We start from the raw sequence: 17,544 nt of genomic DNA on the forward strand, positions 1-17,544 counted from the left end.
TCCTATTGAATGTGTTTTTAAATTGGTGAATCCATACATTATTAGTGCTTTATTTCTTGGTTTCTTACTTAGCTTCTTGTCAGCTTCTGCATGGTTATCAGCATTCATAGAGATTATACGAGAATGCAAGTTAGATAAATACAGAATACGGCTAGTGTTAACCTATGCCTGGACCACTACACAGCAAGTCTGGTTAATTCAATTTGACAGATAATTATTAAAGATTAAAAAGGTAGTGCTAATCAATATTTATCAGGATTTTAGCCAGGAATAAAACAAATAGATTTATTTTACCTGGAAACTGGATATTGCTTTGCCTTAGATCCAGCCAAATTCTATATGCTTTGGCTCCATCCACGGAATATCATGTGTATGGAGACATATTTAATAAATATAGGACTTATACTTATTGTCTTAAAACCTAGTTTAGATCTTCCTGCATTTCACTGATATGTCTTAGATATCTTGGGTTTTATCTACAATAAACTTGATTTAGGTGAAAATTCATTTTACACAGTAATTACAGTAAAAATTTATATTTAAATAGTTTATTGTTAATATTTTCACATCTTATATATTCAAATGTCTATACAGAAATCTTCTAAGATCGATTGTTTTTCATCTTTACTCTAGAAGCACACAATTTGCATTTCTAAAAAGAAGAAAACATAAGCTTTCAAATAATATATTTGGCAGCAAAGCTCTAATTAAGGTCAGATTATTTGTATCTTTTACATCATATTCAAATATGTGTAAGTATTTATACATATCTCTGCAGAAAGATTAGTGCATTTGAATATGGTTGCAGCTCCAGAAACAGCAGAGGTTATAACATAATATCAGGTATATGTGCTATATTACCTCTATAAAATCAGAAAATTTCTGAATTCTGAAATATCTACTCTCATAGGGTTCATATATGAGATTCTAAACTTGTAAATATATTTTTCTAATATCAAAAGAAGTAAGGAACAGAAATACGTGAGTTTACTTTGAATGTTTATAAATGCTGTGTTCTACTTACCTATCTCCCATTTCAACCAAAAACTGTTTCTACTTCTCTTATAAAACCTACCATTTAGATGTTTAATTTTAATTAATTCATGTGAATTTACTATAAAGTGTCTTAGTGAAATCTATATAAAATTCTTAAAACTGAATAGCAGACTCCCTACTGGTGAATAGTTTGATCTTCTGTATTTTAATAATTTGCAAATTATGAACAGAAAAGCAGTAACGTTGACTTAATAAATTATATAAGCAATCTCATATAATTATGTTACTTTCCCTGCTATCTAATTACAGAACCCCTAAAATAGTGTTCCAAATGTAAATGGCTCCCTGATGTCTGTTACAGCAATATTTATATTTCCACTTAGGAGTCTTGAGAATTCCATTTGTAATAAGCCATCTCCCCACCGAATCCCCACCAAAAATCATGTATTTACCAACTTAAAAAAAAAAAACCTATACATTGTTAGAGTAGTTTAGATTGAATCTAGGTCAAAGTCAACAGGAAATATAGTTAAAATAGTATAGGTTCCCTATGTGTGGTTAGTATAAAACTGCCATGTTTTAGAACTGAAAAAAAAGACAACATACTAAAATGATAGGACAACACTGTGCCTGTGAATAGCTTAGAATTTAACTTCTCAGCTAAAAAAAGAAATCAAATCAAGTTCAGAGATTCATCATCACTGAATGGTTGTCAAAGAGGCTTCTCTACAGAACTCTCAAAAAAGCAGAAATTAAAAGTGGGGCAGGGCATACAACGTGACTGTATCTCCATAACACTGTATGATACTCCATTATATAGTGGGATGAGAATGGTTTAATTCCTCAAGGGGGGGGAAATCAATGAACGGTTATTTGATGTGTAGACAGAGAAATAAAACACATTACCAAACCCAAATAGAAATAGTCAACTAAATTTTCTATCTTTAACTGTGCTCATATTATGTAACCATAACTTAAGTAAATACATGTGAGGATGTATAAAGAGACTGAAGAGACAACAAAAAGAAAATGACTGAAGAATGTAAAACAAATTTGGAACAAGGCAAAAACTTTGCATTATGTGAATAGCTCTTCCCGATGACATTTAACCATTTCATTTTAATCAGTTATGTCCAAACACAGATGAGTCACATCCAACAAATATTTTTATAAAATAATCTTTTAAAATTTTTCAGTGATAATAAAAGACCAATTTTGGAAATGTTTCTTGAATTTTAAGTATTTTATCATTATACTATGCCAAATATCTTCTTTTTAAACTTCACTTTGATTTACCTATTCTAATTATAGAACAATTTTAAATCAAGACAATGAAAAAAAATGACTCCATAGGTAAATGTCACCAAAAGAATCAACGAAGTTATGGCACTGAATCTACAAAGGAATTTCAAAATTTCAGAAGGTTCAGGATATTTTTTATTTTAACTAACAGTTAATTATTCTCACTAAAGCTTTCTTAAAGATTATTATACATATAATATATATACTAAAATGTATATAAACAATCCGCACATAACCAAAATGCAATAGTTCAAAGTTCAGAGCATTTTAATGTTTATTTAAAATATATATGATTTAGAAGTTATCATATATATTTTAAATTCACATAATTCTGAAATTATAAGATCAAAGGTTCTTTTCAAAACCGGTTCTGGGAAATTATTTAACACGAATAATAAATACTCCTGCTAATCCTTGGTCAAAGGAAAGCAGATATTTTGATAGTTTATTAAAATATACCTATTCCACATGAAGTCATTGACCACTTTCAATGTTGGTAACCCGCTAAGGTTATGATGCTTCCCTGAATTCTAATAAGTGATTAACGTTTCCTGCATCAACAGAACAATGAAACAACAGTTTTTTCATTTCTCATTTATTTACACATTCCTATGAGAGCTATCTTTTCATGAAGTAGACTTCGCAGCTTAACAGGTAAAAGAAGCCATTTTGGGTGTCTGCTAATATTTATTCTGTGTTCATTTTAACTTGCTGTTGTTTAATTTTAAATTTCAGTTGATCTATTTTATATTTTATTTGTTTTATATAAATTGCCTCCAACAAGTAGATTACATGGGTAATGGGTAAGACGCATTATTTATTAACTAAGAGTGTTCTGCATTTTTTAATGTGAGGGTTCATAGTTGTTATATAAACCTCCACATACTGGGTAGAATAAGGCAAATACAAAATTACATTTTATATTGACAAAATAATGTGATATGTTAAATATCTGAAAATTTTCAAAGTCTAATAACATTAGATTTTCTTGTGTAACTGATGTTGAACTTGTCTTTATGACTATACTTAGCTAAGACATTCAACAACTTTTTAAAAACAAGACCTAGTCCAATGCTCTGAAATGTGCTATTTGTTAAGAAGTTTGTCATTCTGTTTGTTATAGCAGGATACAATGTTCAGACAGTGCCTTGATTTTTAACAAAATACAAATAAAAGTGAAAGACAAATCTCTGATGAGTTAGCTAAACAGTGAAGAAAAAAATAACGTAGTGGTTGGCTACATTTTCCTTTAAATTTGTTGCTCTGGAGCACATTTTGCCTACTCAGAGTGAAAGTCTTCTATGAGCTTGCCCACTCTCATCCTCTCTTTTCTCTCTGCTGACTCCACACTAACACAATCTGCACCTCTGGGTCAATCATTGTCTGACAACAAAGCAATGGGAATGGTGGATGTATGAGCAAATAATGTGTATAAGTGGGTAGAGTAAAGGTGAAAATTACACAATAACAAATAAAAAATAACAAAACTCTGTGTCTCATTCTCTTCAAGTTTATCATTCTGCATTTTCAAGTCTTGTTTTCGTGAGAGGTGTCTACATATGCCTCCGAATATTTATAGTTTTGGAATTTTCAGCGATTCAAATGCAAAAGTTAAATGGGATTAATCTTTCATTAATGTATTTATCCATTTTTGACTAATATACTTTACCTTGACAAGCAGGGACCGGTGCATCCCATGCATGATACCCATAGGAAGACTTTCTGCACACAGCACTGCTTTTCCCAACAAGTCGGAATCCTCGATCACAGGCCCAGCGAACCACACTATTAAGCTGTCCACCTGTCTGACTGATAATGTATCCATGAGGCGGGGATTCTGGTGTACTACAGTAGAAAGCTTTTCAAAAGAAAAAAAATTCATTCTATAATTTAACGAATGAGAAATTCTTTACAATCCAGTTATAAAAACCTATAAGTGAATACTAGTATTTAAAAATAGGTCAATTGTCATCTATGTGAATTTTACTTCATATTATTTTCTATTCTCTTGACAATCAATTGACATAAATTTTAGGAGACATAACACCTCTGGGCTTTGTTCTTGTAATTCTTAGCATCACTGAAGATGTCTTCTGAATTGAAATATATCATAGTTTCTTAACACCGTGGTAGTTCAAACACCCTACAAATATTTCACTGAATTTTGGTAATTGTATTTCCTGTCATTCAAAGAGCCTAAATGTCACAGGCTTGGTAGCAATATTTTAGAGCATATTGTTTACATGTCACTTTGAAGTTATCGCCAAACTCCTATATCATGTTTGGTCACGCATTTCTTTTTGGTTGATGTCTAAAATGGACCACCCACATTCCATAAGCCTCTCTCCCAGTTTATTAAAGAGTTTCCATGCTGTCAAGAGTGCTTACATATGGTGATAAAAAAATGCCAATAAAATAAATTCTTTTTTCATCTCCTGAAGTCTGAAATGTCAAAAGATAATGTCAAATGGCTTTTTCATATATATACATATATACTTTTGAGACCATTCAGCCCAGCAGGATCCATTTACCCTTTGAAACTTCAATGTATTCAGCTGAGAAAAATGGGACTTTAGGGGTAAATACTAAGAAATAGATTGGACTTAGAATATATATATGTCATAACCTGTCACTTCTAAAAGAAAAATAGATATTCAATATGTCAAGCTGTTCTTGGGGCTAAAAGTGGTGTTTTCACTACATTTATATCCAACTTTGTCATGAATAGCAACATCATTAAGGACTAGTCTGTAATATACTCAATCTAAAGCTTATAATTGTTTGATTTGAATGGTTTCCCTTTAAGTTACTATTATTATTAAAAATACAATTTAATGTGTTGCCTTTTAAATGCCATGTTTTGATACAACTTTAATAAAAAACGTTTACATTATTCATTTAATAGAAACATAGATTCAAGTATGAAAACTCTTAAGGACGACTGGGGCATATATTTCAATTTTTTTAAAACATTTCTCCTTTGCATGCCTAATAACATTTTTTTAATTTAATAGAAATCTATTATAGGATAAAACATGTATATATATTAGTAATATGATGCCAGTGACAAGTTACTCCTAATATGTAAAAGACAAACTATTAAAATCAAACTATCATCTCATAGTTTTAAAATCAAAGTAAATGGACAAAAATTATTTTTTTGTTCATTATATATGCAAATTTATATGTGAGTGAAATTTGAGAGTCTATTTTTAGAACTGAACTTCAAAGTTTATTTAAGTCTATGCCTAGAATTGTGTCAGAATTGTTTATAAAATATTTATGAGAGTAATTTTTAGGTGAAGTGATTAGCAATGACCCATGGCTCTGGGAAGACACTCTAAACACTGGACAGAAAGAGATGACTCACTGATTCTGAAGCATTTTGTTATTGAGCACATACCCATGGCCTCTGACATGATTTAGGATGGCAATTAAAAATAAAGGAAAGTAATCTTCATATTATGGAGAACTATTTATATACACTTACTCAACAAGAAGATTCTTGACTCAGTAGACCTTATAAAAAGGAAGGCATATAGAAAAAGCTAGTTCATCTTGATGTTAAAAAGGATTTTCAGCCCACGTCTTTCTAAATATTACTCAATGAAAAGCAGAAATGACAAAACAATTATTTTTTCAAAAGTAAAGGTTTTTATTTTTTTTTAAAGATTGGAACCTGAGCTAACATCCGTTGCCATTCTTTGTTTTTCCTTCTTCTTCCCAAAGCCCCTCAATATATAGTTGTATATTCTAGTTGCAGGTCCTTCTGGTTGTGCCATGTGGGATGCGGCCTCAGTGTGGCCTGATGAGCATCCCCACGTCTGCATCTGGGATCTGAACTGGAAAAACCCTGGGCTGTGAAAGCAGAGCGCGTGAACTTAAACATTCAGCCACTGGGCGGGGCCCTGTAAACTGAAAGTTTTTAGATGATGTGTTCATCATTTTCTCTTTTAATACTTAATATATTTAGCAAGTAATATAAATAGATGGATAATAATGAAAGGAAAGATTTTTACCATTTTATGTTTATCTGTGTTTAAACTTGTCATTTCAAGGAGTTATTAAACAGATCGGTTATACACACTTGAACAACACTATTGACATTTTGTGAAAGTTCAAGGAAAATAAAGCTGTTAGAATAAAAGTATAAAAATAGAGTTCAATTTATAATTAACTTCTATAAGTCATAAATATCCTAAGTGCTTTCAATCTTTTCAAAAATCATATGAAAGATGCAGAATTATTATTATTACAATGAGGAAACTGAGACATAGAAAAGTTGCATAAAATTGCCCAAGAAACATCAATGGAGTAACTATGACTTCAATTCGTGTCTAATTGAATAGTGTCTGCATCTGTGCTCTTGAATCACAACCATACTGAGGATCCAAGTCAGACGGGTACTGAAGTTATAAGTACCACATACCTATATATCTTATCCGGAAGCCTTTTTTGTTGTTGCCATGATCTGCTGACCATTGAAGAAATACTTCATGACCATTGCTTGTTATATTAAAAGCAGATGAATAATCTCCACTGAGGGAAATAAGCACTGGACTTTGAATATTTGGTCCTTTAGAAAAAAAAACAATACAATTTAGATATAACTAAATAATTATGTTCCAATTTATATTTAGTATTAAATATGGTGAAATTGCTCTGCAACCAATCCACTTCATCAACAATAACTGAAAGCATGATATAAACATTTATACAATTTAAACATTTTAATTACATAGCTAAAGAATCTACAATTTGTAAAATAATAATCAAGCTAACTATAATTTTAGTATTGTATATAGGTAAATTTGATATTGATACTTCTGAAAGTATCTATAAGATAAAATCATATAAGCAGTTGTTTATGATGAAAGCCTTCACGTATAATTAGAGCATTTGGACTGAATTTATGAACAGCCAGTAAATATAACCCATGGTTACCATCATACACCTGAAGAACATCAAATTCCTTTTCTGTCTGGAAGAATTCTATAAACATGCTGATATTATATCCCTTTTCTACTGAAATGCTCCAGGCACACATTTGAAGATTTGGGTAACTGTCAGGATATCCAGGGCTCAATATGACTCCTGTGGAATCCAGCCGTAATTCATTGGCAGGACAGAGCACTGTCAAAGAAAGATATCATTAAATAATGCTAGTGTTTCAGACCTAAGTCAAACTACATTATAAATATTGGGTACTCTGTTTTCACATTCAAAAGCCATAAAGGAGACAATACCTTGAATTATGTGTTGGAAGAGACAACTTGTGTTAACCTTGCCATTCAAAGTGGAGGAATGACCTAAAAATGTATGGTATTAATTTCCCTTTTTTTTCCTTTTTTATTACATGGAAGGTGGAAGATAGATAATGGAAGGTTAAAAAACGAAGCATTTATTTCCCTCTATTTCTTAATATTCTTTCCCTTCCTTTCCTCATCTTCTTATGTCCTCTCCCCTCTGCCTCTCTTGTCAATGTCTATGCCTTGTCCTTTTCCTTCCTTACTTTTTATTCACTCTCTTCTCTCCTCAAACTTTAACTCACTTGGGTATGTGGGGCCAGACAGAAAACTTCCCTCTCTCAGAGTACTCATTCCAGGCAAAGCCACTTCTGATCTCAGGAATGTGCTTAAGCCATGAGATTTAACACAATTTTGGGTCACCAGTTACCTTTCAGTTCTTTGTACTATCTCCAGACCATAAATGCAAGACAAAGCCCAAGCTTCTTATTTCATAACAATACCTTTGCTATACTCCCCAAGAAAGTATATATATTTGTGTGTATATATATATGCAAAAATATAGAAAATTTGTCATATGTTGACAAAAAACATAATTATTATGTAACAGCCTCCAAAGTATAGTAAACTTTAATTGTTGGCATCAATAGCATTATGCATGGGGCCAAATAATACAAACATCTACTTACATTTGTATTTGGAATGAGAGTGTGACCAAGATGACCAAATCTTTATCACTCAAGTGATGCCATTTCAGCCTTTTTTTTCTTTAAGAATTTGAGGTTCTATGGTATGGGAAGAGGATTGGAATTGCTTGGGATAGCCCACATTGTACAGAAGTAAACCAATATATGTCTAAAAGGATTCAGTTCAATATAATAAAGAATTTTCCACTTGTCAGAACAGTGTGAGTGACTATAGCAAAATGTCTTACGTACATGCTTGCAAAAAAGCTTTTAAACTTAGGATGGACCAATTTTTGAGTGTTATTACTGGGGACATTCAAGCAAGTGGAATGATGAGTGGACTAGATAACTTTTGAGTGTTTAGTGACTTGGAAATACATCCCATGCCATTTCCTCACCCAATTACTATACATCAACTTCCACCCTGGAGTTAGCTAGTGCTGTATCTCAAAATAATTAGAGCACCACCTTAAGCAGAATCTTCGTTTTTCAGTATTTGTTCGAATAAGCTACACTTGGAAACACCAAATATGGTTGCTGTAATATAGATGAATAGATGAAGGATTTACATATTTGTCACTTCCTGGGACAATGAAATGAGTTATAAAGTCTCCAAGTAATGTAGGGATGGAGAAGAGTAAGTAAAATAATTCATATGGAAACATATGATTGCTCTTTAATTAAGTTAATAGCCTGAAAAGAAAAAGTTTAAAATAAAATTTATCATAACTAATATACAGATATTTGAAAATTGCTTATAGAACATAACACAGTTAAATCTAAGAGCTGTTTTCTATTGTTTTGGCTTTTTACTTACTTCACTCTGAGATATTTGCTTCTTGGATATGACTTTAATTATTTTTACAAATAACTGAGTAAAAGTTATCGTGTCATTCTTAGTCTAAAAAGAGAAACTTGAACTTTGTTTTTCACAAAATAAAAAATATGTAAAATAAATAAACAAACTTGAAGTTTGGAAATGGAATAGAAAATTTGAGTTAAAGATGAAGAACATCAGTGAATATATAGCTATGGCATATTTAAATGAAAGACACATATAACCATATGACAAGCTGAAGTAAGTGTTAAAGAAACGTTTACTGAGTGTGTGGCCAGCTACTTAACACTTATGGAATATTTCGCTAAATAAGTAACTGTCTGGGTTACTGAGCATGTTGCTTCCTCACTAAAAAGAATTCAGCAGCTTCATAGCTTGACATGAAGCTCTCCGAGTTCAGTTTTTACCTACCTCTCCAACTTTGTTTCCTGCTGGCCTTCCTCTGAAACAGAATGCTCCAAACACATTGGACAAACTACCTGTAGCTTTTTGTATGCTTCTATTTCCAATGCCCTTCTCTCATCTTCTGCATTTGAAATATTAGTGCATTTCAAGGCCAAGATCAAGTGTCTCACCCTCTGTGAAACACTCCTGAACCTTTCCTCCATCAATCTGAGCTGAATGGATGATTTCCTTCTTGGTGCCTCTGTAATGGATGCTTCTATTACTGCGGTTAGCAATTTTATGGCTATTATTGCCTTACATTTTTTGTCTCTCTTCCAAGGCTATGGTTATTGAAAAGCAAGTGCTATACCTTACTTAATATTTTGGCCCCAATGTTCTGAATTGAACAAATATTCCATATTACTTTTGAAAAACTGATATGATCCAATTTAATTTACTGCAATTTCACAAATTAACCTATGCTAAATCTATCCAATACGTAGCAAGACTCCTGACAACCATCATGAATAAAAGCAAATATTTATTGATTGTCACTATGTGTTAGACACTGTTAGGCACCTTTTGTGTAATATCTCATTTTCTTGTCACAACAACTTTAAGAAGTGTGTACAATTTTTATCCCCATTATGCACATGAGGAAACTGAAGATCAGAAAGTTTAAAGTGCACAAAGTCTTACACATTCAGCTGGATGGACCCCATGTTTTTAACCACCACATGTAATCACCTGTTATATTTCCTTTATATCAAACTCTTTGAAGAGCACCATATTCAGAATTGCTTTCCACATTTTTAGTATGATGTAGAGAACTAAAGAGGATCCAGGGAAGAATAACAAAAATGATTGAGACCTTTTCAGGAAAAGAGAAAAAAAACCCAAATAATTTAAAATAGACTAAAAACAATATAGATTAGTTCTAACAGATTCCAGATGAATGACTGTTTTAGCAAGCTTGTGAATTAATTCAATTAAACAAAAATGTAAAGTCAGCTTTTTAACTTAAGTGCCTGGTCAAATAATTAATATAGTAACTCTGCACAGACTCATTCTGAGGGATGATTTATTAACTTTTAGCTAGTATCTGAAGTGTTATTATGAGACAAAAACTTATTGTCTTTTTTTGTATTCTTCACAGCAGATAGAATAAAAAGAGCTGCAATTACTAGTCTATAGGAAATTCTGATTTTAGAACTAAGATATTGAAAGTCTGAGAGATGAGGACTGAGCAACAACTAAGTTATCTTGATTTTTTTATTAAATTTAAAAAAACTTATTGAATTGGGATACATAAATAGAAAACAGAAGTGTTGCCCTCCAAAAGCTCACATTGGGGTCAAGGAAGAAGCCCCGAGATGTAATCGCTCATTCACACCTTCCTGTGTCTGCCCAAGTTATTTTCCTATGAATAATCTCCCGAAAGTCTGCGACTCTATCTTTTCCATTAACATGTCTAAATATCTGAATATGAATCCTAAATAATCCTAAGTGGCCAAAGACTAGACTTCTATAAAGGAGGAAGTTGAATGAATGATATTTAAATATCAGGAATATAGGTGACGGATTTCAGAATAACCAACCAACTTCAAGATGTCCCTAAATCATTGACTAAGAGCAAGGGGAATTCTCACATTGGCACTGGTTTGTACCTCCAAACATGTCTTTCTTTTTGCTGCTGCAAAAGCCCTGCGTGAAAATCCTTCTATCTTCTTGTAAGGACTCCGGTGAGGTAGAAAATCAAGAGTTAATTCCTACTAACAGTATGTTTAGAATAATAAACAGAAGTTTTGTTTCAGGATCATTACAACAGTTAAGATACTGCACAGAAAACAGATTTCCAGCCCTCAGGAATAAACGCCAATGAAGGAAGTAATCCAAGAAAATATGGGGAGGGATAGCCAAGTTCAATTCAATTTTATTCAAATCAACCAATATTTATAAACAGTTACTATGAGGCACTGTTCTGTAGCAAGATATAATTCCTGAACATCAAAACTCTAGTGCATTATTCAAGGTCCACCATGGTCTTGCCCTTGCAACAGAATGAATTCCTTAAAGTCCATATCCCAGTATCTTTCTCTTCTACATTTTTGTATATACACTGGCCACTTGGACCACCTTTTCCCTATCTCTGTTCTATGAGAGTAAGTCTCACTTGTCATTTGAAATCCATGACTCAGGGAGCAATACCTCCATTAAGCTTTCCCTGTCCCATAAGCAGTTAAAAATTACATGATTCTATAGCCCCCTGGCCTGTTTCCTAAACAACGTGTTGCTACCACTTGTATGTCTGTCATATTTCTTATGCCATGTTACCTTCACAGCAGGGACCATTTGTAACTTGTTTTTGTTTGTTTGCTCATTTGTTTTTTCCTTAGATCCTCATACTTAACAGGTGCTCAATAAAATTTAATGAATCTAGTGGTTAGAACAGAAACTATTTCCAGGTAAAGGTAATCAACATTGGAGCTTTTATTTAAAGTGATTTCTCTTGTTTTTCACCTCCATTTCCACCCCTCCCTGAAAAAATAATTTAAATAAGTTGAACTGACTTTGAGATAAACTAGAAAAATTAAGCCTTGGAAGAATCAAAAATATTTAAAATTAAATCTGAGAAATAATGGACTGAAAAGTACCACATATGAGTTGTATAACTTTCAACATTATTGCCAGTTAAATATTTAATATTTATATGAAATAGATTTTTATCAATTTTGCCAGTATTGAATTAAGCATTAAAAAATTTAGAAATAAATAATCATAAGAATTAGTACCTTGACAAACGGGAGGTGCTCCATCCATCTGGAGTCGTTCTCCTAATCTGCATGTCAGAATTGCGTTACCAACCAAAGTAAATCCTGGAAGACACTGATACCTAATAATATCACCTATTAAAAAAAAAAGACAAAAAAGGTTTCAGATAAGCAACAAGGTAATGGTAAAAATGAACAGATGTTTCCATTGTAAAGCAGAATATTTTTTATTTCGGTCATTTTAATCAGTGTAAAAATTCTATAAGCAGGGATGATATTCAAAATATTGAATTACCAGTACTTCATGGGCACTGACCAATCAGAACTGAAGCCAAGAGCTGACTACCAATAAGACTGTACTGGTGCATACTCGTCAGATATAGGCTATAATAACAAGGAACTAATCTGGTTGTTACAGGTAAGATATTGATTAAAAATATATCAAGCAGTTAAAAGGATCCTTCGTTATTGCTAGTAAGATTAGATTTAAATTGCTTATGGAGATTTTCTTACATTTCTCAACCAAAATCAATATGATAATAATGATAAAAGTTTATTATGGCAACATTAAGATATCTTCTTGTCTTAGATCATTATTCAAACTGTGAGACATTATCAGGTTTGAATTTCAAACCCAGTTGTAAAAGGACTTCATTTGTTATCAAATTGAGTATGTATCAATGAGTCATTTTCAAGGATATGGAAATAAAGCATGTTTTCTAATACACCCTACACATCCTTCATTCTATGTACCAGGCTTGAGCCTGAATTCAAAGACCAGTAGTTAGAACTCCAGTGTCTAAAGGTGGTAAAAGAATGATTTCGAAGGAACTAGGGGACTATAGTTATATGGTTCAAATTCCCACACTGTTTTCTAACTGTATATCCTGGAAATACAGAATTCTCTCTTCTCGCCTAATACTCCTTTTCCTCTTTTCATGGCTGTCCATTCTTAAGAATTCTAAACAATCCCCATCAATCCAAGGAAAGAGGGTCTAAGACAGGATGCTTCTATTCTTTATTTTTGTTTCTTCTTAAGCAAATACCTCTGCTCACAGTATGTTTTCCTTGAAAGTAATTTAACAGACTTTACCTATTTCAAATTCATCATCTTCTGTCAAAATTTCCGCATTGGGTACAGGCGGTGGAGGTTGGCACACTCTCAGTTGATAGGCTATAAAAATAGACAATGTTTATTCCTTCTCTGAGCAGGTATATATACTCAAATATGTGGGAAAAAAATTATGCAAGCTTTATTGGTAAGAATCAAAATAAATTGTGGGATTTATCAAGTTTCAATTATTTATTTATTTTAAAAATAATGCTACATGATTGAGGGAAAATAAATCATTCCTTAGATGCCAAAATATTTTCCCGTGGTAAGAATATTTAACCTTTTAACCCCTTATTTCTTACCCTCATTTTAGTCTTTCTTGTTATGTGCTTCATAACACCTGCTATTTTCTTTCTTGGTGTGATCACAATTTGGAATTATATATTCAAGTGTGTTTACGCACTCAATGCCTATCTTCCCCAAGGTTCATCACATCCCCTGCACCTAGCAAAGTGCCTGGCAGGCAGTTATAACTGCAAACAAGTATTCAATGCTTACTCTATTCCAGGAAATACTATAAACACTTTACTTACATTAACTCTATTAGCCCTCACAAAAACTTTATTTTATTACTTAATTTATGTGACTATTTCTATAATTATCCTTATTTTATAAAAAACTGTTAAAGAGACAAAGAATTTCTCCAAATTACACAACTATATTGTGGCAGATCTGGGATTTGAACCGAGTTAGTCTGGCTCCAGAGCCTTCCCTCATTATGCTAGCATGTTTATGAAATTTCTATTTGTTAAATTTCATATTTCTAATTATTTACATCACTTGAACGGGTCATCTCCTTAGAGTAGATAGATTACTATTTGGCATAATTTAAAGACCACCAAAAAGGGTCTCTGTGAATCTAAGCAAAATGACTACTAGCCCTATATAATATCCATATCACAGTCATTTGCTGGAGTAAAGCCATGTTCTCACTATGAATCTTTAAAAAATGTAATATACTCTTTTTCACTCAAGAAACATATTTTACACTATTATAAGTTTTGAAAAAAATATGTTTTATATACTTAATTTTATTACTTAAATGTAGGAGTCAATTTCTTTATGTAGCTCAACGTGCGGACAAAGAGAATGAGAGTTTAAAGACATAGCAACTTGTCTGAGATCGTGCAACCAGTACAGGGTTTAGCCAGGACTTTAGCCCATGTCCTCCACTTTCAAAGCCCATCCCTTCAATATTGCCCCTATTGTGAGAGCATTATGAGAGTACTGGGGAACATCAACTAGACTAGTTAAGGAAGACTACTGTAAAAGGAGATGAACGAGATAAATTTTAAAGAATAAGCTTTTCCCCTTCGGAACGATAATCATGGACATTAAAGCATTTCAGATGGAGGAGGAAACATAAGTTTGAGCACTGATTCATCATCATGTAACAAACAGCCGTTTGTAAGAGGTTAATAGGCTAGTAAACTTCCAGGTTACTAATGACAGAAAAAAGAGGAATCATTTTCAAAATGTAGACAAAGAAGGATGAATTTTAAAAAAAATTGTTTCAATTTCCTGTGGTAAATTGTTGTCTGTCTCTCCAAACATCTTCCTTCCAGTACTTTAACCTGCTTATAAATGCACTCGCTGTGTAGGGATGTTAATTTGCAAGTAAAACATCACTCCACATAGAAGGGTTACCACTAGAAAAGAGAAGACTTGCTGGAAAGAAGCCTAGGGCAGAAAAACATAACCTGGGTTTCTGAGAAAACGTTTAGTTGAAAGTAACATTAGGAATTTTGAAAATCATTTTCCTGGACTTACACCTTAAAAGAGGTACAATTATCAAGGTAAAATGTAATTGTGAGAAATGTTAAAGAGGCAAGAGAAAGGAGAGAGGAAGATACAGTGGTCCCTACATGGAGAAATCCTTATGAGACTATGCTTTAAAGGAGAACGTTTTAACTGATCTTAAGGTAGAAAAGAGCTCAGTTCAGAAGTTGAGAAGTGTAGAGATGCCCATATGTGTATTATTTTACTTTTGTTTGCCTCTAAATTTATTCTTAATCTTTGTGCTACTCATAAATTATTTCATTATTTTAAAGAAGTACATCTTTTTATCAATGAAAAATCCATAACTATTGTCATCTGTAGAACATGCTTAGAATGACCTAGATAATTAGGTTGCAGAGTTGAAAAGACTAGAGGTTGTAAATTATTGTTAATGAGGAATATGACGCTCAGAGATAATGTATTGTTTTCCGAAGACCACATGGCTACTGTGAGCCAAATTCCATCTTATTCATGTTCTTTACCTTTACCAGTAGTTTCATAAACTGTGTCCCTAGAGCCAAGGGGTCATCTTGGGGTCATGGAGGGTCTGAGGAGTTGTAATGCCCTTACCTCCCACCTCTACCTCAATAAGCGCAATTCTATTTTCATCGATTTTATATAGATTTGAATTCAGAATAAACTTTCCTTTGAACAAATTTTCTGCAGTCTCCACCTAAGTGCTTTCAGTGATTCTTTTGACTTATAGTTTGCCTTCATGTCTCAATCTTCAATTTTATATCACCCTGATAAACAGCACTTCTGAGCTCTTCACTGTCTCCTTCCCCTCACCCTTTACTGCTATTTTCTCATCACGGAACTCTGTTTTGTAGCACATGTAATCATGACTTGTTTCAAAATTTATTATCATTAATTAGCTCACTTTCCATTGTTTGTGTCTCCATCTAGACTTTAAGCAACATAAGGGCGGAGACCGTTTATCTACCTTTTTCACAATTGAGTAATTAGCTTCTGTCACTACTCTTATAATCCAACAAAGATTTGCTAAATAACATACAAAACACAGCATTCCAAAGGAAGAAAAGAGTCTGTAAACAAATAGTCTTCCCTAAAATGACTCAACTCTAAAATTGTAAATGGGGATAAAAGAGAGGCAATTGTGGGTCAGAGTGGTAGAGAATGGGATCTAAACAGGACCTGCTTGAGATGCTTTTCAAGGTTCAACTATGTAATTTTGATTACAGTGTAAAGGGGAAAGGGATAATGAAAGGATCTCCTTTGCATCTGTTTTTCTTTTGACTCTTGAAGACAAAGTACTACAAAACGTTAAATCATAAACAGCTTCCAACGATTCTGTTTTCAATCTTCATCAGCTTCTACTAGTTTATTCATTAAAATAAGTATAAAATTTGTCCAGTGTCTTTCCATTCTTGCTGACAACATTTCAGTGAAGACCCCTGTCATTTCGTATCTGTGTTCTGGGTTCAATCGTGTCCCCCCATATTTATGTCTTTCCTGGAACCTCGGAATGTTACTTTGAAACAGGATTGTTGCAGATGCAGTAAATTAAGCTGAGATAATGTAGAATTAAGGTGGGCCCTTAAACCAGTATGAGTGCCGACCTTATAAAAAGAGGAGACAGACACACAGGGAAGACATGTGATGATGGGGACAGAAATTGAAGTGATTTATCTACAACCTAAGGAATGCTAAAGATTTCCAGCTACCACCAGAAGCTGGAACAAGGCAAGAAAGGATCTTCACCTACAGCCTTCAGAGAGAGCATGGCTCTCTCGACATATTGATTTCATACGTCTAGCCTCCAAAACAGTGAGAGAAAAAGATCTCAGATTGCTTCAGCCGCCTAGTTTGTGGTACACTGTTACAGCAGCCCTAGGAAATGAATAAAGCTGTATTATTAAATTGGTCTACAGGATGTTCCTTGCCTTCTGCGTCTCTCTGGTACAATCCTTCCTACACTCAAGTGAAGTGGTAGAAGGGAATTAAGACATTATTTACGTGGAATCCACTGTGTGCAAAGGACTCTGCAAGGTACTTTACATGCGTTATTTCACTTAATCACCAAATTACTACATCAAGATATGTGTAAATATACCCATGTTGCAAAAAAGTATAGTAAATTTCAGAATGGTTGAATTATCTGCCCAGTTCAGAGAGTCAGAATCTGAACCAAGTTCTGCTTGAAAACCAAGCACATTTCCCCCCACATTTACAGACAAATTAACCTGGATTGGAGAATTACTTTGATTCTGCCATTTCCTTATAATCAATTTACAGTGGCTTTTCATAGCCTACAGATTAAATTTATAATCCTAGACAAACCAAGTTTATTACCTTAATTCTCACCAGCTCCTCATCTGAGATGTCTGCTATATTTCACCTCAATTTTCCCAGTTCCCTTGTATTTGCCATGTTAATTCCATACGTCACACTGTTACTTTTGACAACC

The 17,544-nt window shown here is 33.0% G+C and overlaps 1 protein-coding gene across 7 annotated transcripts in view; it reads right to left on the reverse strand.

Moving 5' to 3' along the window:
• Positions 1-17,544, reverse strand: part of CSMD3 (CUB and Sushi multiple domains 3) — a 1,172,992-nt gene that overhangs the window by 76,969 nt on the left and 1,078,479 nt on the right. For all 7 annotated transcript variants that reach the window (XM_070630871.1, XM_070630869.1, XM_070630875.1 and 4 more), the window contains 5 exons: positions 13,317-13,397; positions 12,245-12,358; positions 7,243-7,431; positions 6,728-6,874; positions 3,968-4,156 (listed from right to left, as the gene is read on the reverse strand). In XM_070630871.1, the coding sequence (XP_070486972.1) occupies positions 3,968-4,156; positions 6,728-6,874; positions 7,243-7,431; positions 12,245-12,358; positions 13,317-13,397 (720 nt within the window). The remainder of the gene's footprint in view (positions 1-3,967; positions 4,157-6,727; positions 6,875-7,242; positions 7,432-12,244; positions 12,359-13,316; positions 13,398-17,544) is intronic.

The sequence above is a fragment of the Equus przewalskii genome, chromosome 8, assembly GCF_037783145.1.
Source record: "Equus przewalskii isolate Varuska chromosome 8, EquPr2, whole genome shotgun sequence".
NCBI lineage: Eukaryota > Metazoa > Chordata > Mammalia > Perissodactyla > Equidae > Equus > Equus przewalskii.